This window comes from Portunus trituberculatus, chromosome 44, assembly GCF_017591435.1.
Source record: "Portunus trituberculatus isolate SZX2019 chromosome 44, ASM1759143v1, whole genome shotgun sequence".
NCBI classification, from domain to species: domain Eukaryota; kingdom Metazoa; phylum Arthropoda; class Malacostraca; order Decapoda; family Portunidae; genus Portunus; species Portunus trituberculatus.
Genome location: NC_059298.1, coordinates 30600620 through 30625619, shown reverse-complemented (window position 1 = coordinate 30625619; position 25000 = coordinate 30600620). Strand labels below are relative to the sequence as shown.

The following is a 25000-nucleotide window of genomic DNA, read 5'->3' as shown; positions in this document are numbered from 1 at the left end:
TATTGAGCCTTTATCATAACTCTTTGCCAATGGGTTATATTCACGAAGGAATATAATGTAACAAACAGCGGCAAATTTGTTGGGATGCAAAGGCTGATATTTAACCCCTTCAGTACCATGACGCTTTTTCCTATTCACTCAGGTTAGTATTTAGCGATTTTACACAGTTACAGAAACTTACGTATGTGGGGATTAAAGTAGTGAAGATTCTGGCCATTAATCTTTTGACTTCCATAGACCCCTCCTAATCGTCTAATCACTCCCAACACTCCAGGTGAAAATGCTTCCAAGTACTAAAGAGGTTAAGCAGGAATGTCATACACGAGTATACTGCAGTGATGAGTGTTCCCTTGCCACGAGTCACAATTCAAGTCTGGCTATATGGGCTATTTATCAGTGAATCTACACAATGAATGATAAGTTGGGTAAATGATTAAGTGTTTTCATAAATATTGAGAGAGAGAGAGAGAGAGAGAGAGAGAGAGAGAGAGAGAGAGAGAGAGAGAGAGAGAGAGAGAGTTTTCTATGGAAGGGTGAAACTTTGTATATTATTATCACCACCACTGAAGTTTTCTGTTCTGCTAGACCCAAGCTGCAAGCACCTTCTCCCTTTGGTTCCGCTGGCTCCCTACAGCTGTCTGCCCGCCCGCCGCTACAAATGACCTCATGTTATCTTACTCCTGCTACCCTTCTTTTTAGTCTCAATGATTGGCCGACTTCAGAAATATATTTATCCTGTTAATAATATAAAGATCTTGTAAATCTGCCAACACAACCACAAAACCACAAATTATCTTTAAAAACCTGAGTCACTTCATCACTAAAGGTATTCAGGATAAATCTCAGAAGTTTTTCAAAATTTGGTCCCATGACTCTCCTTGACTACTATGTTAGCACTTTCTCAACATTACGGCCGCCTAGACGGTTACCTTAGCATACACCAGAGAAAACTTTGACACCAACACTTACTTACCTTGTCTTCCCTCCAGTTTTTGCTCTAGGCCCGGCGGGGTCCTCTCTGTGTGAGGTCCCTCTTTAATTGTCCAGTCCTTGGCCACGTCTTTGCTATATCCACGCCGCACTTTACTTCTCATTCTCTTTCGTTTGCACAAAACGCCAAACGCCACGATGACACCGCTGCATATTGGTCTGAACACTAAGAAATCACAAACATAACATCCCTACTCATCTCTCACATGTCCAATCATCACCACCACTGGCATTCCTGGCCGCCACACAGCACTGGCACCATCCCATCCTTTAGCCAGAGCTCTGTGATGGAATCCATTCGTCTGTTGATTGTCACATGGATAGCAATAAGTATAATCATTGATTTCATATAATAGTAATAGAACGAAATTATAATAACTATCGCATGGGAATCACAGCCATTAGGTGCATCAGGGATGGGAATGAGACGAGAGGAGACGCGGGGCGTCACCGCGCTGTTGCCGATTTGACATTTTAACGAATGGTCAGAATAAAAGAATCCACAAAGTGAAATCGTACATACAATGCGTTGCAGTCTTTTTGATTCAGTCTGAATACAACAGCATGCAGCTTCATTGGCCTGACTGAACACTCGCCCAGTCCTCACACCATCCCGGGCCAGACCATGGTAAGTGGTAATTGTCATACAAATGTACACTGAGAAATACGTGTTCTGCGCTTTGATTTACATAAGTTCTTGAAACCAGTCTTTTACACATTCAGCAACGAAAAACAGTAACACACCTAGCATAATGTTCCACAGAGAGGTGCAGTGGACTCAGAGAACTTTGCTACTTACTGATACCAGCATCAGTAACCCGTGCGGACTATTGTCGACTCACGCAATGAAGCTGAGTCGAGACTTCCTAATGTCTCATATTGAATTATTTTCTTACAAATATCTAAACGAACAGTTTTCCTAAAGAAGATGTGGTATCAACTATTTCATCTGTGGTACTTTATAGTTCCTATGAGCTATAGGTGACGTGTTCCTTAGTTTCTCTGTTTTGTGTTGCTGTCGAAATGAATAAAGAATAGACCAAGAAATGTGGTATATCTCATATGAATCCGTTTACGAGCACATGTGAGTGTGAGCGAGAAAAAACATGTCGTACGGCTCTCCGGCAGCGGAACTTCTCAATTAGTATCCTGAGCTGTAGGAGTGATAGATGAAATAACATTCTTTTTTTCTCTAATCTGTGTGTTGCTTTAAAAACAATAAACAACACAACATGCAATGAGTATTAAGCGATGTGCATCCTGTATAGTGCACACGTGGCGGTGAGGCAGCGTGGGGATGTCCGCACGGGCCAGGAAGAAATAGAAAAATAAACAGAGTGTGCGAAGAGGACGAATAATGATTTTTGTTTTCTATCTAATGCCACGTCACACTAACCTCCGTACAAATACATAAATCAGATATAGATGGTGACATTTATGAGAAAACGGGCATTGGCATTACTGGCTCAACGATAACTCAAGGAGATCACTCGTGGGAAAACAATGATGCCTTCCCTCAAAATACCTAAAAAACAAAGCAACCTTCCCGCATCATCCCTTCACCTCTCCTCTCAGGATAGGCGGCGGAACACACAGGTAGCAAAACTACTGAGCACTATCTGTGTTTTATCTAGAGACGTGTCAGTGGCCAGTAAATACTATCACTGATATGTTCTTGTTTGCTCGCTCCAGGTACATACCACTAGTCTGATAGCCTCGAGTGGCGGGCCTCTCCACGCTGGTCTCCGGGTCACCTAGCTCGGGACGGGACTCTCATGAACAACTGCAACCTGTTACTCTTTCTGCACCAGTCACGAAACTGTGCAGCGCAGTGTGAATATATATGTGCTACGTTATAGGAATCTTTTTATAGCTTATTTTTGTTACTTCTCTTGTGACACTTAGCTAGTTTTGTATAGTGCTTCTGTTGAGGCAAATACAAAACAAGTGTGTGTGTGTGTGTTCATCATCAGCATAGAGTGTGTGTGTGTGTAATTCACTGTTTGATCTGTGCAGTCTCTGACGAGACAGCCAGACGTTACCCTACGGAACGAGCTCAAAGCTCATTATTTCCGATCTTAGGATAGGCCTGAGACCAGGCACACACCACACACCGGGACAACAAGGTCACAACTCCTCGATTTACATCCCGTACCTACTCACTGCTAGGTGAACAGGGGCTACACGTGAAAGGAGACACACCCAAATATCTCCACCCGGCCGGGGAATCGAACCCCGGTCATCTGGCTTGTGAAGCCAGCGCTCTAACCACTGAGCTACCGGGCCGTGTGTGTGTGTGTGTGTGTGTGTGTGTGTGTGTGTTTACGTCATAAATATTCAATCTTTCGATATATCCTTAAACGTAACTTTCTGCGGAATTGCTAAATATTCTTTCCGTTAAGGCAGATATACTGGCAATCCAGAGGACCTTTTTTTTTATACTGTTTGTTGCCCTAGGCCAGTTTCTCCTTGTGCATAAAAGAAAACTCTTTTTGCTCGTTATAACACTATTCGGACGTGGAAGCAGAAAAAAAAAATATATATATATCCATCTACTGGCGGACAGGTGACTGATTAAGATTTTTCAATATGTATTAATGAGCTTGTGGGATTTTCCTGCTGCGAGGCACTGTTCAGAATTCAAAAGCACTTCACTTACCTAATCACGTAAACTTCACCACCGATATAGATGAAATACTACTACCTTCAATACAGTAAAGCAAGGTACTTAGTTCAGTATTCAGAAACGCAATGCTTCTCTCACCACAACTATTTTCAAAGGCCTTAGACATGATTATCGGGGTTTTCTAGAGCGTTTCTCATGTTAACAATGTAGAAATCTTGTCAATCTGCCTCTAGAACCATAAAAACCTAAAAAAAATATCGGGTTAAATTTAAATAAAACATTTGAAGTGGTGGAGATGAAGCACAGAAAGGTTTAAGAATACGAGCCTTAAGATATTTTCACCTTGTCAAGCACTGTGCATTTGTCACCTGATGGCTGACAAGTGACGAGTAGGGTGTTGATGCTGCAGAATGTGGAGGTGGTCAGGTCACACTGCAGAGCTGAGGTGGGGTTGGGCGCCTCATCTCTATCCGGTGTGCAGCAGAAAGGCAGGTTCCTAAGTGAAGGTAGATTCGCTTGTTTTGCCTCTCTTACCTTTGATATTGATGGATGTGGTAATTCTATAGGGAATGATGAAATAACAGGCACCAGACTTTACTGTATGTTTATTTTAGATACAAAGTGTGTGTGTGTGTGTGTGTGTGTGTGTGTGTGTGTGTGAGAGAGAGAGAGAGAGAGAGAGAGAGAGAGAGAGAGAGAGAGAGAGAGAGAGAGAGAGAGAGAGAGAGAGAGAGAGAGAGAGAGAGAGAGAGAGAGAGAGAGAGAGAGAGAGAGAGAGAGAGTAGGGAGCAGCACACAGTCAGTCCCCAGTAACTTCAAAAAAGACAACCCAGACACCGGCAACACTTGGTGGATATTAAAATTCATATTCTTGGCGAAGTGGTGTGTGAAAGCGATTACACGCTACCTCAGCACACATCAGGGGAGGCTTGGCGAGGGCAGAGGGAGAGGATGGAGTGTTCCTTCACCTTTCATCTCTCACCTCCGCCCGTCACTCCCTCGTTGGACGCATCATTACATAGGGAAGAGAGGCTCACTGAACGAAAGCCAAATGCCAGGAATTAAAAACCGTGTGGAGCTACAGTATGTTATGGAAAAATACACAGAGACAAGTTGAAAGGAATATAGGAGGAACTGTTAGTGAAGCGGTGCTTGGGAGAGAGTATTCGACTCCTATAAGGTATTAACCTCTTCATACTATGGATTAATTTTTACCTTGAGATTTGTGTACGATTAGATAATTTTATTGACATCAAGATGGGTCTATGGAGGTCAGAAAATTAATGGCCACAGTCTTCACTATTTCAATCCCTCATATAAATTTCTTAAGCTATATAAGATCATCAAATAGTAAGCAGAATAATTATGGAAACGCGTCATGGTACTGAAGGGGTTAATAAGACCGTACAGGTAGGAATGAAGTGCATGATAAAAAAATATACTTCATTGGTGTCACTGATTGATTGGTAGATTGATTTAATGTGGGGTGATGCAGCACGGCATCTGACAATTGATAAAATGATATGATAAATAGTATAAGGCTGAATACCAAACAAACCAAGCCATCAAGAACATCGTCTTGCGTGTGGCGTCTCTGTTATTCGGCGCTGCTTAGGGAAAAGGGCAAACAAAAGAAAGTATAATGTTAATCTCGCATATCAATCATCCAATATCTTGAAGGACAACGGACTGTCTGCTGAGGAATATCAACACTTGCTCGGAAACTGGTTATGAGTCCTTATTTCTTTATTTTACTGTTGGATCCCGAAATACTTAGGCGTTTCCTTTCCTAGATATAAAAAGAAAGCATCTGGTTATTTATAGAGATCGACATTAGAAACAAAGAAACGTACTCGTGAATAAGATTCAGGGCTTTCTTATCAATACAGTAAATAATTTCCTTCAGATGCATTACACATGAAAATGTTGAACGACGGAAGTTTGAAGTCGAAGTAATAATGAATTCCTTAAAAGTTGTCTATCATGTTTAGCTATCCATCTGGAAATAGTCGTTAGAGAGAGAGAGAGAGAGAGAGAGAGAGAGAGAGAGAGAGAGAGAGAGAGAGAGAGAGTGTGTGTGTGTGTGTGTGTGTGTGTGTGTGTGGAGGGATGGTGCTGGGAATGTGCAGAAGGAAGTGTGAGGGTGAAGGAAGCGTTGTGGGCTGAGAGGAATGGATTACTCACACTTGCTGTTCCCTCCTCCTCCTCCTCCTCCTCCTCCTCCTCCTCCTCCTCCTCCTCCTCCTCCTGCTCTGGATAAAGAGAGCTTCGTGTGTTGCTCGATTTTCATGATTACATGGAAATAAATAACTGCTTACATAATTTTAAAGATACACCAACTTACACTAACGGCAATAAAGGTGTGTTTTGATTGCACGGAACTGCTGCTCTCCCAGTCCATGTTCGTTATCTCAGGGCCGAGAGATAGCGGACCTCCTCCCACGCACTTACACAACACAGCTGATAGGAGGCGGGTAAGTGGCTGGCAGGGTTGGTTCAGCTGCTTTTTGTGGACAATACGGCCATGGAACACAAATTTCATGCACAGCAAGACTAGATTACTATGCCTGGTGTAGACCTTATACCAAGACTTGGCTGCCGCTCGTTGCGGGGACAACATATCCTAGACATAAGAACACTGAGTGAAGCGTTTTGATATGTCGACATCTGGCTAAGTAATACTTCTTAATGACAACACACACACCTCCAGCTCGAGGGTGACCCGTGCAGAGTGACACAGCAGCACTGACAGAGATACTCATCTGTAGCATTCCATGACAAGCAGTGGAAAATCAAATATACTAAAGTGTGATGAACAACGTAACGGCCGGCAATGAAAGTAGATATCATGAATAAATGACTTCGACATATGTAACTAAAGCCTGTTTGCAAGAAAGGAAGGTCCCATGAGGCTGTGGTTTTGTGGGAAGATTGAGAGCAGCGGCCAGTCATCGTAATAAAATGAAAAAAATGAAGGAAGCGGGAGGAGTGCAGAGTGAGGGCATAGTCAAAGAGAAAGTGAACAGGGAAACTAGGAAGAGAGAGAGAGAGAGAGAGAGAGAGAGAGAGAGAGAGAGAGAGAGAGAGAGAGAGAGAGAGAGAGAGAGAGAGAGAGAGAGAGAGATGAAATAAGGATAGAGAGAATTATCCACTGGCCAGAGGAAGGCGAGCGGGTGGGCATGAGTCACTCCTTGATGAAATAGAGATAGACGGGGAAAAAATAGATACTGAACATATAAGTAATGAAGATGAAAGTAAAAGAAATGAAGGGCAGCATTTCAGTGAGGGAGAGAAGCCACACCTGAGCCACTTCTGACGCAATCAAGCCTAGAAGCAAGGAGGGATTGGGGAGTCACTATATACACCGGGATCACCACACGACGCTGGGTTAGAGATTACAAAGTTACTTAACACAGTGGAGGAGACCAGATCCTCCCTAAACTATATACATATGGACACAGTAACATGACACGATTGGGGATGGCCACGCGGTCCTCCCCATCTCCCTACTCCCCTCCCGGCCCACCTCCCCCCCCCACACACAAACACTCTCCTCCAGCCCAAATCTCGCACTTACCTGGCTAGCCCAAACCCAACCCGCTCACGCCACCGCCACACCTACAACGCTAGCTAGAAATATTGCATCTAAACTCTCTTCTTTTCTTTTGACATGACGATAGTGGTGATAATGATGCGGCTGATGATTATGTTGATGCTGGTAATAATAACAATAATAGTAATAATAATAATAATAATAATAATAATAATAATAATAATAATAATAATAGTAATAATAACGATAATGTTAAAATAATAATAATAATAATAATAATAATAATAATAATAATAATAATAGTAATAATAATAATAATGATAATAATAATAATAATAAAAATAATAATAATAATGATAATAATGAAAGCAATGACAATAATGACGTAAGGTGTGTGTGTGGCGGACAGGCAGGGGTTCAGTCTGGATTGCAGGGGAGGTTTATTCTCCCTTCCAATAATCTTAATCAATATAAAACGTTAATAAATATGTGGTTACAACAAATAATAAACGGTACGTATGAAAGCAGTATGGCAGAGCGGCCGTAACTTAAGATCAGAAAATATTGCACGTTTGAAGTATACGTGGTCGTACTTGGCGGCACACGACGACCCCCGTGACGGAGCCTCTGCCTGGGCGGCGGCGGTGGGCGGTCGTGATCCGCCTTCAGCTGCAGAGGACGATGAAGACTTGAGACCGTCACCTTTTCTCCCTCTTCCTTTCCTCTCTTCCTCGTCTCCTTCTTCTCTTATAGATGCAGATAATGATGATAGGCTTGAGACCTTCTCCTGTTCCAGCTCTTCCCCTTCTTTTTTCTCCTCTTTGTCTTCCTCTTCCTTCTCCTCCCTCTCACTTCAGGGCGAGTGCACGCACGCACACACACACACACACACACACACACACACACACACACACACACACACACACACACACACACACACAAAGGGATGTACTAATGTTGTTAATGGGTTTGTGTTTTGACAGAAAAATCAATAACGTGTTCAGGAAGTGATCCGCATTAACGCGCGATGAGGAGACTTCATTTTGGTGGTGTTCATAATGACCTTGTTAGACACACATGTGAAGCAGTGTATAAATACGGACTCCGCGATGTTTTGATATGGAGTTCAGGCAGTTTCCTTAGTGGATGTGCCGGAGAAGACAGGGAGTGAAGGGAGAAGATTGTGAGTCGTCTATTTCTTTACCAGACATCTTCAGAACTCTCTCAAGACCTCACTGGACGACGGAGGGCGGTGAGGATGAGTTGAGTGTTGGCGCTAGGGCTGGCAGCAGCGCCGGGGAGTGCGGGTATTTGGCCTCAGGACGCACGAGGAAGTAAGAGAGAGCTGTCCGAGAGTCAGGGGGACAGCCCGCCGAGCCTCCTCCCGGCGGGTACATGCAGCTGCTGAAGTAATTTCCTGTTGGGGGAAAGAAGAAGAAAGGTCAGGGAAGATGGTATCGAAAAAGTCATTAATAAAGAGCAGACCCAGGATGTTGGGGAGAATGCAAATAGAATGGCGCTCCGTCCTTGTGTGCCATTCTTACGCTGACATAGCAGCCTAAACCCCTACAAACGGTATTACACACACACACACACACACACACACACACACACACACACAGAAAACGCGACCACTCTCTTTCTAATCAGTTTCCTTCACACAAGTAGTTTGTCGCACTTTTATGTGATTCAAGGTCACTTTCCTTACACTCTTGATTTACAACAGGCTAACTGAGAGAAGACAAAAGCTTCTTAAAAAAAACTGATTTCTGAAAAAAGAGAATGTGCACGCTGCATCGCCTTTTGCACAAACGTGAATAAATGAAGTAACAAACTCAAGATCAGTCTGGCACTCAGAAGATACTTACTGGCAACCTCTGCTGCAGACATAGAGGCAGGAGAGGACGACAGGACGGAGTGATGGGGGGCGGAGGAATAAATGCTGGTGGCCAGGGCGGAGGGAGAGAAGTGGTGAGGGAGACGCAGCGGCTCGGAAGGGGACGGTGCAGGACTTTTAGGTTCAGGTGAACCTTTCCGTTCCCCGTACCTTACAAATGCTCTAGAATCGTCGCTGTTGGAAACCTCCTGATCGTCTCTACTCTCGTCAGAGACTCTTTGCAGCACCCCGTCATCATGGGGTGGTTCGGTTCCTGGTGGGCTCCTCGGAGGGCTGGAGTCTCTGGAACGACTGCCAACATCTATCTTCGGGCTGGACGGGGAGGATGATCTGCTCCTTGAGGGAGGAGGAGAAGCTGCAAACTCTTCTCTGATCTTTCGCTCTCTCTCAATCTGTAGCTGCTGCAGACGAAAGTGTTCTAACTCGCGGGGCAGGCCAAAATATGGACTATCAAGAGGAAATCTGGATAGAACACTGCTGGCAGAGACTTCGGGTGGATACTTAGGAATAGGTGAAGGCAGACTGTAAGATGGCAGGCTGGGTGAGGCGGGGTGGTGAATATGGGAAGAAAGCACGGAGGAGCTGGAAGCGACTCCTGTGGTGGGCAAACTTGAAGAGGAAGGTAGGTGTGGCGAAGACAGAGGAGGCAGGGGCGACTGTAACGGCGGAGACGGTAACCTTGGTAAGGGAAACACGTCGTGAGGTGCAAGTCTGGCTAGGAGTGAGGACTCAACGGATGGCATCTTGGACAGCGACAAGGACTCAGAGGTGGAGAGCTTTGAGAGTGCCAGAGCGTCGGGCGAGTGCAGCCTTGAGAAGATGGCCGGGTCCACGTGCGGGTATGGCAAGCCTGAGATGGAAGGTGCGAAGAGTGGAGGCGGCAATAGGTGTCGAGGTAGTTCCCCATGTGGCTTTTCCAGGCTGCCAGGTATCCCCGGGGCGGTCAGAAGGTGAGGAGGAGGGTAAAAAGGACGGAGGCCTTCAATCATCGGTTGGAACATGGGCAACTGGAAGGGATACCTGTACGGGGTAAAGAAAACATGGTTTACTAATTACTAACGTGTGGATATGAAAGAAAACTATAGTAAAGCAACTACACGTCATTCAAAGGTAAACGTAATGTGGAATAATTACTTGAGTACACTTTCCCACCTGTTGTCTTTCTTGGCCATACTTTTTGCCTTCCGCCTGGGACGATACTTGTAGTCTGGGTGCTCCTTCATGTGCAGCGCCCTGTGGATAGTTAGGCTGAGTCATTGCATTAGCAAACACCAGGAATAAAAAACACGCAACCTTCTTCCCTCTTCTCACAAACTATATATAAAAAGATTCCAAGCCTTCCATGAGTGTGAATGCCTGTGTGAGCAGTTCGTACAATTGCTTAGCGTTGTTCCCCACACACGCCCTTAAAACATGGACTATGATAACGAATGAGGGCGAGACAAAGCATCACTTAAAACAATTACACCCGGATACAGCCTAAATACACAATTAATCTCAGCCATCAGTCTTGGTAAGGCTCAGTCTTTCCTCGGCGGGCAGCACACACTGAAGTAAATAGAACAAAAGGACGCCAAACGTCGTATTTAAGACGCAATCTCACACATAAAACTGAGACCAGTTAGCCCTCTTATCTCTCCCCCAGACACTGTTATCAGGAGACCACGGCGCACTAATCAATCCCACAATTAAGAGCGAAACTCCCTGTGCATAAAGCTGAACATAGGTTCTTCAAGGCGGCCGCTCAGTAAGAGGGCGCCCGGCCGTGCTAGCGGCGCACAAAACAATGTAAGGGGAGAGCGACAATAGCGACTAAATGTGGCACAATGTTGCCAGATGACACACACGGGCCGGGCTGACTGCGGCCCGCCTCGTTACCACCCGCACGCCGCGGCCTTAAAACTCACCCTCCAAACACAATAGCAAAGATAAGCGAACGAAAAGGTTTTAATGAGAGAACGATGAATTACGCACGCAACATTTCTTTTTGTTATTTGAATCATTATACGTAATTCCTAACAGTTAAGGAGCATAAGAGTAGAATGTCAGCCCACCATTCATAAATAGCTTCCAGCGCCCAATAATTCTACGTCACGAAAATTGATGCCACGCTGCTGAGGCCTTGAGTACAAAGTCGATAAATACAAGTGTAGTAAAGATGGCTACGGAGAAACATGTAAATAGAAGGGAGGCTAATGGATCCTGCCATAAACGAGAAGAGAGAAGAGGGCAAAGGAAGGAGGAAGATGGACATGATGAAAGGTAAGGAGGCGATGGTGGCAGTGTGGTGGTGAACCAGGGCTTCGTATTCTCACACTTTTGTGTTTCACCTGCACTATTTCCAGACAGTTAATCTAAACACGATTTTTTAAGGTGTTTTTACGATTCTATGGGCAGAGGGACAAAATTTCTACAATATTAATTGGAGAAACACTATTGATAACCCAGCTAATCATCTTTGTAGCCTTGGAAAATAGTCGTGGTGAGAGAGCAAAGCGTTTCTGAATACTGAACCAGGAGCTTCAAGAGGCGAGAGGTGGATGCAGACAAACAGAGCGCTACGTACTTAGTGAACTGTAGGAGGATAAATGTCATTGTCGTATGTGACCGATGCAAACACTGACGTTAAACACACACACACACACACACACACACACACACACACACACACACACACACACACACACACACACACACACACACACACACACACACACACAAGACTATTTAAGAATGCGAATAAGAAAAATAAGAAACAAAGCCGAAATAAAGTGATTAATTTCAAGAAGTAGCATGAATAAAAAAAAAAAGCGATGAAATTTAATGATAGAGGAGCGCAAACAATATAGCATCTTAAAGAAATAACAAGGGAATAAAGAGGAACACAGTGCCAAGAGATACAGGCGTAGGTGACAAAAAATGAACAGATGATCATTTAGCACTATTATGTCCTAATAGCGTACCAGCTTAGCTAGCCTAATAAAAAAGGAAGACATCTCTTGTAGTCTTTGTGGAAATGTCACTCCACTATATAACACAGGCATTCCTAAGTACATTCTCTCTCTCTCTCTCTCTCTCTCTCTCTCTCTCTCTCTCTCTGTCCCGAGAGTGAACACCCAGTCTGGTGGTCGCGCCCTCCATGTGCGAGGCCCTTCCCTTTGGAATTTACTTCCCCAAGAAATAAAGACAGCAACAACTCTTCAATCATTCAAGACCAAACTTAGGCAATTCCTCCTATTAAATGAATTAACATTGTAGTATTAGAAAAATAATATAAACTTGTAATTTCTAGTATCTCTGTAACAAACAGTGTATGTGTGTGCGAAGGGGTTTGTTTATCTGATTGTATAATGTATATATGTGTGTGTGTGTGTGTGTGTGTGTGTGTGTGTGTGTGTGTGTGTGTGTGTGTGTGTGTGTGTGTGTGTGTGTGCGCTATCACTATTGATAATTATAATCACCATTATTTTTATGCCCTATTATGTACATATATATGAAGAATAACCATTGTAAAAATGGAAATAAACATTTTGACTTTGACTTTGACTTCTCTCTCTCTCTCTCTCTCTCTCTCTCTCTGTGTGTGTGTGTGTGTGTGTGTGTGTGTAATTTTTTTTTCACCTCGTTCGCCTGCTGGTCACCCAGCCAGTCTTTCCCATTACGGAGCGAGCTCAGAGCTCAAAGACCGATCTTCGGGTAGGACTGAGACCGCATCAACACACAACACACACCGGGAAAGCGAGGCCACAACCCCTCGAGTTACATCCCGTACCTATTTACTGCTAGGTGAACAGGGGTCACACATTAAGAGGCTTGCCCATTTGCCTCGCCGCTCACCGGGACTCGAACCCGGCCCTCTCGATTGTGAGTCGATCGTGCTAACCACTACACTACGCGGTGTGTGTGTGTGTGTGTGTGTGTGTGTGTGTGTGTGTGTGTGTGTTTTGGGTGTTGTTTTTCAGTACTTGCTGTGGCTCCTCCCGGTGGTACTGTAAAGGAGTTAATGAGAAAATTCCTTGTCCCCGCCATGTGTTGTCACCGCTGGCACGGACACTGTCGGTGGTGCGTGCCGTGCTCAGCCGCCGATGCGAGCAGATCAATTGTGGCTAGTTACTACAAGAATTCTTTGTCACTCCCTGATTGGATGTTGTGATGGATGATCGCCAGATTGGACTATTGTTCCTTCTGTAAAGCTCATAATCGTTCCCGGACAAGGTCATTAATAAAGAGAAATTAAAGTAGCTTGAGGCTCGCATGGCTGGCGGCACACACACCTCCGGCGCTCCGGTGACACGGTGGACTTTCTTGAACTGAGCAGTGCCGCGGAGCCTCCCTCGCCTCGCAGCAATGAAAACAACAGGACCGTGGTACATTCAGAGAGAGAGAGAGAGAGAGAGAGAGAGAGAGAGAGAGAGAGAGAGAGAGAGAGAGGTGGGTGCTAATAATGAACAAGAATGAAGAAAGATAAAACATTCCGTTGCTTTAAGATTGAGGTAAAACCCCCTACCTACGACTTGACTTCTTTTAAGAGAGCGGTTTCAAGACATTTGTCCCAGACTTTGGCTAATCTTTTAATCTTTTAAGGAACTACCAATCAAGTGGACCTTTTTTTATTTATTTATTGTTTTTTTGTTCTTCACCAGCTTCCCCTCTTCCATAAAAAAAAAAAAAAATCCCGAATACTGGTGTGTCATTTAGAAAATCGTATAAGTGAATTGGTATGAACATTGCTTTGATCAACATTTGATGTCTTTAACATGCAAAGGAAGAATGTACGCAGCGGAGAAATAACCGAGTAAATGAAGCACAGCTGTGGATGATAAATAAACGAGAAAGTTCATTTTCTTTTACCAAGAAATCGCTCCCATTCCTTCTCATTGCTTATTTGTTCACGTCCCCCAACCTTGCCTCTCCTGCTCCCCATGCCCGCTACTTAATCCCCCAGCCACAACCCCACACCGCTCCTCCCCATCGCTCTGAGGAGGGAGGGAGGGAGGGGAAGGCCACGGGGAGAGATTATTATTCACGCTAAGTATTAAACCTCGTGAGCCTAATAACTGATTTCTCCCTTCTTTGAGCCAGATTGAATTACATACCACCATATATATATATATATATATATATATATATATATATATATATATATATATATATATATATATATATATATATATATATATATATATATATATATATATATATATATATATATATATATATATATATATATATATATATATATATGTGTGTGTGTGTGTGTGTGTGTGTGTGTGTGTGTGTGTGTGTGTGTGTGTGTGTTTTGTTCTCGATAGTGACAGCGTGCCAGGACAAGTGGCAGTAGTAGTGATGCTTACTGGCGTCCCACAGAGGAAACACAAGGTGATGGTAACATTTGCCAATAATATTGCTCATCGGTAGCAACAGTTCTTTGAGACAGACGTAGCAAAATGTAACAAATCTTTGGCCATACAATCGATGGAACTGTCTGAAAAATATATAGAGATAAATAAATGTAAATGGAGGAACAGCAATGGTGCTGGAAACACTAAAGCGACGGAGAAGCAATGGAGGGAGGGGCGGGCGGCGGCGGCGGCGGCGGCTCGTTGCCCGGTACAGCCCAGCCGGCCGGCGGGGTAACAAGGGAACGGTACGCCAGTTTTATTTTCCACCTGTTCCATAATTTGCATGTGTTGGCCTCGTCCTGGAAACCGTTACATCTGAATGAAGTATTGTGGGGCTGAGTGAAAAGTCTGTCGCTGATTTGAATATTGAGCTGTGAGCTCAAAAGAAGATGCGTGAATTGCCGAAAAAAATAATTTGAATATTCTACAGAAAAATTTGAAGGAAATGTGCCGGCATTATTGAGGCAGCAAATATGTGTATCGGTCGCTAAAATTAATATAAATTTTCACAGACAAAAGAGCGCATTGGGCACCACGTGAGGAAGACAAATCTCCCAGCGGCACAGCGCTGGCCAGGGTTGCACTGTACCTACGAGCAGGCCCCCTATGCACCTAGGACAAGCTCCAGTGCGGTGTTGGTGGCCGCTGCTCGCAGTAAGAAGGGCCTCCTGAATGTTGTGGCGTCAGCACTGCGTGCCTGTGGCGAGTTGTCATACCTTTGGATTCGGTCAAGGGCAAAAAAGGAGATAAGGGAAGATTTTATTTCATCATTCGCGAAATGAAATGATGATACAAATATAGAACAAGATACATCGACATGAAGAGCGTGTCGCGTCAGTACTGACACCTGCCACCCCTGCCACGTCCGCTGCAGGACTGACTCAGGTGTGACCCTTGTTATTTCGAGTGAGTGGTGATGAATCTCTCACCCTCACGAGGGCTGCTATGGAAGGAGCAAGAGGAATTTGCAGCATCATCACATTTTTTTCTTTTTAACAATTTATGAGAATTTCACACCGCAAGGCTACTAAATTAGATCTAATTGTGTCATTTACTTTATGATAACAATTGGTCTGCCAAACTGTTTACATTTACATACCACATTTATTTTGCTAGAAAATGTCATTCTACACTGTTTTTCATCTCATGCATGCCATGAATAAGCGTCCAAGCCGAGGTCTTTGTTCTGATAAATCAACGCACACGAAATCTGTGCGAACAGACGCAATTTGACCACACCCCAGTTCAGGAAAGACACTGAAGGTGCAGGACAAGCAGGCATCGCTGCCACCTCAGCTACTCACGAATGCTGAAGGAAATTACAGATAACTAAGTGAAACAGGGATCATAAGCGAAAAATGCACACTTCATAGATTTGGCAGACATGAACAAGGGAGGTCTGGCAGTATGAAACGTTCCCCAAAAACAGAGACAACGAAACGTGAACATGAAAACTTCAGAAACAGTAAGATATATCGTTGTGTTAAGTAAGACGAACAGAAACTTTGAAAAAGAACTACAGCATACAATCCGACGGTTGATAAAGAATAAACGATAAGCTGGAGCACACGCTTCCTTAAATGATACTGAAGACTCGCGTGCCTCTCACACGATTAGACGTTTAGTAGTGATTAAATGAGAAAAAAAGATTGAGAGATAGAGATAGAGATAGAGAGAGAGAGAGAGAGAGAGAGAGAGAGAGAGAGAGAGAGAGAGAGAGAGAGAGAGAGAGAGAGAGAGAGAGAGAGAGAGAGTGTTACCTATTTTTCTAGTATATTAATTTTTCTTTCAGTCTCTTAAGAAAGCTATAAGGAATAAGAAAGAGATGAATCAGCTATAGATTATACTTACTAAACAGTCTGTGTTTCCTTCTTTCAGCCCCAGAGCTCCTCTTTTATAAAGCAATGAATAGAGAGTTTCTATAAAAGTGTCGGTGAATTGAGGAGTTACATTGACAATGTAGCCGTGCGCATCAAATTCCCCAGCAGTGCTCGCCTCAACAGTCACTGCGGGGCGCGGGGCATGCTGCCTCCTGCCTCCTTTCAGCCTGGCGGATGGATTCTGTTCGTGGCGTGGCTTGGCTTGCGAGACGGCCTGATCACCTCACTTCATCATCAGCCTCCCGCGCCCACTGTCATGGCTAAACTCTAAATTCTGCCTCCTATCCTCACACTTTTACTGTAGTCCAGAAAATATTCGGTGGATGAAACACAAACATGTATCGAAGCACCAAGAGACTGGTTGGAAATGTTTTGAGGAAGACGAAAGTGTAATGTAAACGAAGGAAATATGTTAAAAGGATGAGAGAGAGAGAGAGAGAGAGAGAGAGAGAGAGAGAGAGAGAGAGAGAGAATTAAAGTACATAATTGTTGACTGCTATCATAATTTTTCACTCCTCACTTCTCTTGGAATTCTTACTTGTTACCGTTCTTTATTTGTCATCTTTTATCCACTTCCTATGACTTGAAAGGTGTGTGTGTGTGTGTGTGTGTGTGTGTGTGTGTGTGTGTGTGTGTGTGTGTGCTTCACTGTTTGATCTGCTGCAGTCTCTGACGAGACAGCCAGACGCCACCCTACGGAACGAGCTCAGAGCTCATTATTTCCGATCTTCGGATAGGCCTGAGACCAGGCACACACCACACACCGAGACAACAAGGTCACAACTCCTCCATTTACATCCCGTATCTACTCACTGCTAGGTGAACAGGGGATACACGTGAAAGGAGACACACCCAAATATCTCCACCCGGCCGGGGAATCGAACCCCGGTCCTCTGGCTTGTGAAGCCAGCGCTCTAACCACTGAGCTACCGGGTGTGTGTGTGTGTGTGTGTGGGTGTGTGAGTTTTCTGGAGGCCAATTTCGTTAAGGAGCCGAGACTCACTGACAGATTCAAGACAATCCCAGAGGATTAATTTGAAGGAAGGTGATAAACGCCTTCAATACCATGACTCGTTTTCATATTCATTCTGCTTACTATTTGATGATTTTATACAGCTATAGAAACTCATGTGAGGATTAAGATAGGGAAGACTCTGGCCATTAATCTTCTGACCTCCATAGACCCTTCCTTATGCCAATAAAATGAGTCCCAGTACTGAAGGGATTAAATGTGCCTGAGAGATTGAGTCAGTAACATAAACACGAAACATCATGCCAAGGTGAACTTCAGAGCCTTTCTTCAGCTGACATCTTACTCCCTTGACGTCTCTCCCTCTCCTTTATTCCTTTTCTAATTCATAATTTTCCTCTCTCTCTCTCTCTCTCTCTCTCTCTCTCTCTCTCTCTCACACACACAGAAATGCACACACGAGCAAACACACACACACACACAAACACACGCGCGCAAACAAACACACACACATACACACACACACACACACACACACACACACACACACACACACACACACACACACACACACACACACACACACACACACACACACACACACACACACACACACACACACGCTCGAGCGCACACGTACACTAGTTGCAAATAAAGTTGTTAGATGTATTTTCTTTTTAGGTAATTTTGATCTATTGGAAAATATTGTTTGTACGCAGAATTTTTTTTTTCAATTTGAAGCAGTTCTCCAATATTTCTCTTAATCATTAAACTATAGAAAGTTAAATCTTCTAAAGAATCAAATCTTTGAGTTAATATTCAGCTCATATGAGACAAATGGTAGGAATAACGATTTGATTTGTTCTGAATTTAGAACAACAAGCAAGCCAATATCATTTAATTGCTTACCCTTAGACATAAAGACATCTATAAAGACCAATAATTAGATGGTTTTAAAAAGGAAAATAAAAAATATAATATGCAACTTCACCGAAATATGTAACTGTTATGTTATTCTATTGAAAGTATAAATTTATGTGTCTATATGAACTTAGTTGCAACACTTGCCGTGACATATTTTTTGTATTAAACCTACCATTTATGATATAGACATCTAAAGAAATTTGTCAGGGAGTCTTAGCTTGATAGCCAGCTTGAAATGTACACAAAATGCACGTGCAAATTCCATATATATATATATATATATATATATATATATATATATATATATATATATATATATATATATATATATATATATATATATATAAAACCAGGTATAAATATTTACTAAGACGTGCACACACACACACACACACACACACACACACACACACACACACACACACACACACACACACACACACACACACACACACACACACACACACACACACACACACACACACACACACACACACACACACACACACACACACACACTCAAACCTCTTAACATTTTTTCTGTCGTCACCGATAAATCAATCAATAGAAAATGACAAAGTGACAGGTAAACGAGAAGTATACTGAACGGAAAACACGATAAACTGAACGACATACTAATATACACGATCGTAATGCTCTGAAAATATACTCAACTCTCGACTAATGGGTTTGTTATCTGTTATTTGCAAGCCACTCTTTGAAATATTTGTAATGCTTTTCACTGAAGTAGCAGTAGGTTGTCACGAGTACGGGACGTGTCCAAACAACACGAGTTGCAATGGAAAGTCAGCAATAGAGCCTGTGAGTGCAAGAAAGTGTATCTATACAGCGCATAGAAGGAGAAGTGGAATGAACAGATCAAGCTATACTTTTCTAAACATGAAAGAAACAATAGGAATAAAAAGTAAATGTACGCATCCCACCATCACCACCCAGAGGAGCAGAAGCCAGGAAGGGAGACTTGTCAAGGCTTCCATGTGAGCTGTGCTGAGCTCTGGACTAGCCCCTGTCAGCAGACCATCGCAGGCACAATCGACCAGAACCACAACTCGGTGTAGCCTGGCCACTCTGGCGTCAGGTTGAGTGGACCAGTGAGGGAGTGCTTAGGGTCGTGTCATCAATGTGTGGTCTGGTCTCCTTGCATTGTTACGAGAACAAAGGAAATTTTATTTTTCGCCTTCCACTGCTAAGTGAGGTACACGCCCCCCTGCCTCACAACACTTGTATGGAGTGTGGCGCTAAGACTAAGCAGACATGGCACTGCACCGCACCAGGATGCAACAGGTGCACAGGGGCACGAAAATCGGGAAAGAGTCGTTAGAACGGGTTGCCTCCGATGGCTGCCCTTTAAACGGGAAGATTTCGGTTTTGCTTTTCCAGACAGTATAAAGCCCAAAAATTGTGACTTAAAGAGTTGTTGAATCACGTGTACAAAGTACATACATTACAACTCATAACTCCAGCCATCCATTACTCGGAATCAGCAACCAGACTCACGTTCACAGTATCTTTTAATACACACGAAAGCCGACACAGAAGGAAGTCTCGCATTCAGACATTGATTACTGACAGATACTCGTATGAGGCATTGACAAAACATATATAGTTTAATTAAGAGTGACTGAATTCTACACTAAATCAAACATGCATCGATTTCACTTTAGGTGATGAGAGTGTCCTTTAATTATGATGTTTGTGACTCTTCCTATTCCTTAAAAAGACAAACAAATTTGATATGTAAATAATAATAATGATAATATTATCAAAAAGAAACAACTAATAATTCATTAGTCTTATAGGATAAAGTTGTCAAGGAGGACGGCATTCACGTGTCCCTCACAGCATAGTGAGAATAAAGTAGTAAAAGAATAAAAACTTCACTTACATATTTTCCTCACTAATTCCACTTGCAGAATTTCAGGAGCATTACAGGGTACGCAGTGTCTAACGGGGGTATTTCTGAAAATATACGCAAAAGTTCCATGGAACAACCAGGGTGACTCCCTGCCGGCCAGGAATGCAAAGCGTGAGTGTCTACAGCGAGTTATACTCTGATCTGTGTTCAACTCTTGTGGAACTTGTGTCCATTCGTTCAAATGAAATGAGACCAGAAAATTTTCCTCTTACGAATATACGGGAGTATTCTATGGGATTAGAAAAAATAAGATACTGAAAGGGACCCTGCATGCATGTGTCCCTTTAAGAAGTGATCTCATCTTAATTAACAAAATAAAGGTAACATACTTCAGAAAAAAAAATGGAGCATCTATGATAGGAGGGAAAGGGTGAGGGGGACGGGGATTGTAGTGGTGTTGGTGGAAATGAGCAGAACATGTTCCGTGATAATGGATTGATTAGTTTATCATCCTATGTCTGTCCCTGGCTATTCGTGAAGATGACATCATGCATTTTTGTCCTAATGAAATAATAAATTAATTTCTCATGTGTATATAGATTACTACATTATTACTTTCGAAAAATATATTGGAAATATACAAGTCAAAAGTCAATGCAAGTACCAAACACCGATACAGGCACATGAAAAAAATAGTAACAAAGACACACAGGCTTGATATTACAAAGGGGAAGAAAAATATAAAGGAAGACAAGTATAAGGAAAGATAAATTGAAAATATTTCTATTAAAGAGTTATTATAGAAACAGATGTAGATCATTTACTTATTTCTCCTCACTCAAGGTCACTTGGTTGTGCTGAAACTTTATCACCATTTGTAATTCGACAAGAGGCAATTAGCGGAGATGTTATCCAAGTGGAATAATGATGTAAATGCAGATATTACTTTGTATCAACATCAAATCTAGGACACAGGAGGATAAACTCTGGCCCTGAGCTGGCCGCGTCCGTGAGGCAGCAACTAATGAGTGCCGGGGCGGGCGCGGCGAGGCCATTGAGAGTGTGTGGAGGCGCTGATGTCATGCTATTGTCTTCTTCACTTGTAAAATGTCTCGTACGGTACATGCACCTCATATTCTATCCTATGTGTGTAGTCTCTCTTTCTGTCTGTCTGTCTCTGTCTGTGTGTGTGTCTGAAAGCACAAATGAACTGTAAGATGAAACGTTTACTCAAGATATGCTTGAATCAATAAGAACCCAAACCAGAAAAGACCAGAATAATGAATAGGAGAATTTGGGTGCTATTGGGAGGACACCGCTTCTCATCACCATTCGCACGTCTCTTTCCCGCCCTACACCTTCACGTTGTACAAATGAAACAAATGTGGTGTGATGAGGATATACTCCAATAGGTCTACATACTCCTGAAGATATTTCTGCTACAGCTAATATATACAAGAAACCACGCTGGTATATAATACAAGTCAATAAGTGGAGATCACTTAAGCTTAATGAATGTGTTGCTCATAAGGTGCAGCGTACTCGAGGCTTTATGCTGGCCGGCAGAAAGGCGGGAATGGTGGCGGTGAGGAGAGAGTCATGCACACCCACGTACTCAATTGTCTTTCCTGACACTCTCCCATTGTTGAGAAGTCTGCCCTTACCATCCTGGTCTGCATGATGCGGCGGCGGTGGCCACACTCCCAAGGTTACTTAGCAAGGTGTTCTGAATCCTTCTATTAAACATACACACACACACACACACACACACACACACACACACACACACACACACACACACACACACACACACACACACACACACACACACATACACACACACACACACACGTTGCTAAACACTGATCATAGGGAGGCAGTGAAGGACCATTGCAGTAAAAATATTACACTGTCAGCTGAGTACTGATAACAACCTTCGAGAAGCAATGAAGTGAATATTATCATGAAATCAAAACTAGAAATTGTTTTGAGCTGCAGATTTTTACCTCAGCAATCAGTCATACGTTTTTCAAGAACATTGTTGCGGTGATTGCATAAAGTGTTAAGACAATGGCTGTGGCTGATGAGTGGTGGTGACTGGTGCAGGAAATTTGTCTTGCTCTAATATCCATGACGCCAACTTCTTGTCTTTATTCATTGGCATGAAATCAAGCACTTTCAAAATCTTTAAAGTAAAACCTTTTGAGCGCGAGGTAATCCCAGCAGGGTAAGCGTGACGGCATACTGAGGCTGCGCGTGGCCTCGGTGCTCATCTCATTGTCTGAATCTATTGAGGATGATATCCCTTACTTCAAGATTCCTTGCCCATTGTGATATTTGGATTTCGAAGAGTGATCAGTAGGTTCGTAGCAAAGCGCGCTAGCCAATAATTAGAAATAGAGAGTTCGCACTGAATTTTTGAGTAATAGTAGAAGTTTGTAACAAATGACAACACAGGGACTAAACATTTTTAATTACCCATCATTCCTTTGGTGTCAACGACGTCTTTCAAAATTACAATACAAAGTCGTTATATCACAGTTCCCTAATTCTCACCGGTAGCTCACGAAAGCATATAGATAAATGTTTAAGTACATAAACACATGACATAAATAAACAAATGAATAAAAAGACAACTACACTAGTTAGACGAGTGCGCTAATAATACAATGGAAAAGTTTCTATATAAGGAATGAATAAAGGAACATAAAGAGAAAGTCAAACGAGGACCAAAAGACAAAATAATAAAAGATAAGTGTAAGACAATAAGAAAAATGTGAGCGAGGAGAAAGAAGGGGAGAGAGTTCAGGAAGTGGAGATCACAGAGGGCAAGAACATAATGAGACGATGATAGGGACGCTCATGATCTTGATAATGAAATGTATTGAACCTAGTGATAGCAACACCAGCGATGAAGCGGAGAAGAAAGACCAGGAACACGAAGAGGAGAAAGTGGAAAGGCAAAACAGGTGAAGGTGAACGCAGAGAGACACGTCAAGCAAGTAGCAGGTTGAAATTCACTTACCTCAGCCTTTTTGCCTCATCAATGAATGGTCTCTTCTCCACGTCAGTCAGCAGCTTCCACTCAGCACCTGCGGAACGACAGAGGAGAAGTGTCAATGGTGGGGAGGCAGGCACAATATTATAGAAGAGGCAGGCACAGTGTTATGGGAGAGGTGGGCACAGTGTTATGGGAGAGGTGGGCACAGTGTTATGGGAGAGGTGGGCACAGTGTTATGGGAGAGGTGGGCACAGTGTTATGGGAGAGGTGGGTACAGTGTTATGGGAGAGGTGGGCATGGGCACACTGTTTCGCCACACCACAAGGCCTGGCCAGTAACTAAACTCTGCTTTACGTCTCTATGTGGAATTAATTTTTATCCCCACTCTCTCTCTCTCTCTCTCTCTCTCTCTCTCTCTCTCTCTCTCTCTCTCTCTCTCTCTCTCTGTGTGTGTGTGTGTGTGTGTGTGTATGTAATTCATCTCGGTCGCCTGCTGGTCACCCAGCCAGTCTTCCCCATTACGGAGCGAGCTCAGAGCTCATAGACCGATCTTCGGGTAGGATTGAGACCACAACACACTCCACAAACCGGGAAAGCGAGGCCACAACCCCTCGAGTTACATCTCGTACCTATTTACTGTTAGGTGAACAGGGGCTACACATTAAGAGGCTTGCCCATTTGCCTCGCCGCGCCGGGATTCGAACTCGGCCCCCTCGATTGTGAGTCGAGCGTGCTAACCACTACACTACGCGGTGTGTGTGTGTGTGTGTGTGTGTGTGTGTGTGTGTGTGTGTGTGTGTGTGTGTGTGTGTGTTTTCCATACAATGGCCCCGCCACACATTGCCCCGTTGATGAGGGCCGCCATTCAACCACAAAACACAAAACACCGCTTCATCTCGCCCATAGCCAGCTTTGTGTTCAACAATGCCGTTCTGTTGCCACACAGTGTGGCTGTTTACAGCACAGGGGGATTAAATCATTCACTGAAAATTCAAAATTAATTGAACTATAATTTACTTACATAATAACAACATATTGAAGTTTTGTGTATTATAATTGTTTCCTCACAAAAATGGAGCAGCAGAACAAAAGATGTTCACATCAATACGGCAGCGGACTAACCACATTCATGTTGATCAATGCCAGACAACAAATGCCTTTGTGCGTGTCGTAAAATACAACCATGGCGGCACGTATGTCGCTTTATTGAGGTTTGTTTCGCTGCAGCTCTTGGTGCTGAGATAGCCTGCCTGCCTGCCTGTCCTGTGTGTGTGTGGGGGTGGGTGTTTCGTGTGTGTGTGTGTGTGTGTGTGTGTGTGTGTGTGTGTGTGTGTGTGTGTGTGTGTGTGTGTGTGTGTGTGTGTGTGTGTGTGTGTGTGTGTGTGTGTGTGTGTGTGTGTGTGTGTGTGTGTGTGTGTGTGTGTGTGTGTTTGTGTGTGTGCTTTGAGTGCCTCAATAAATCTGGCATTTTCTAAATAATCGGAATGCATCAAGCATTAAGGCAATGCCGGAGTCAGTATTTGAAAGTATAGTAGAGTTCTGAAGGGATCGAGTGAAGATAATACAATGTTTGAGAAATTATTGTGTATTACCAATCCTTAGCGTGCCTCTCTCTTATCCCAGTTTCGATGATCCGTGTCGTCCGCAGGCTATGATTAATTTTCTATCCCGTGCATTTGGATGTGATCGCATATTATGAGTACATTAATTTGTCAATCACGCACAAACTTACTGTAAAATGTTCAGCGCACATGTGAGAGATTCGTGGCTTCATCAGCACAGGTGTAGGGATCATCTGGGTTAGATTTTGGGAATATTGAATAACACAATAGAGAGAAAAAGAAGCAACTCGATAGTGAGGCCTGTGTTTTCGGCGACTAG

At 43.3% G+C, this 25000-nt stretch overlaps 2 protein-coding genes across 4 annotated transcripts in view; both read right to left on the bottom strand.

Moving 5' to 3' along the window:
• Nucleotides 1-1259, bottom strand: part of LOC123518867 — a 105471-nt gene extending 104212 nt beyond the window's left edge. The window contains exon 1 of one of the 2 annotated variants that reach the window (XM_045279920.1): nt 974-1259. The gene's annotated coding sequence lies outside the window, so the exon portion shown is untranslated. The remainder of the gene's footprint in view (nt 1-973) is intronic. The other variant, XM_045279919.1, reaches the window with a different exon arrangement.
• A 6763-nt stretch (nt 1260-8022) lies between these two features.
• The window catches only part of LOC123518979 (histone-lysine N-methyltransferase 2D-like), a 26801-nt gene continuing 9823 nt past the window's right edge, over nt 8023-25000 (bottom strand). The window contains exons 2-5 of one of the 2 annotated variants that reach the window (XM_045280082.1): nt 23144-23210; nt 10201-10299; nt 9038-10086; nt 8023-8586 (exon numbers count right to left, since the gene is read on the bottom strand). In XM_045280082.1, coding sequence (XP_045136017.1) covers nt 8402-8586; nt 9038-10086; nt 10201-10299; nt 23144-23210 — 1400 coding nt within the window. In that variant the 3' untranslated portion in view covers nt 8023-8401. The remainder of the gene's footprint in view (nt 8587-9037; nt 10087-10200; nt 10300-23143; nt 23211-25000) is intronic. The other variant, XM_045280083.1, reaches the window with a different exon arrangement.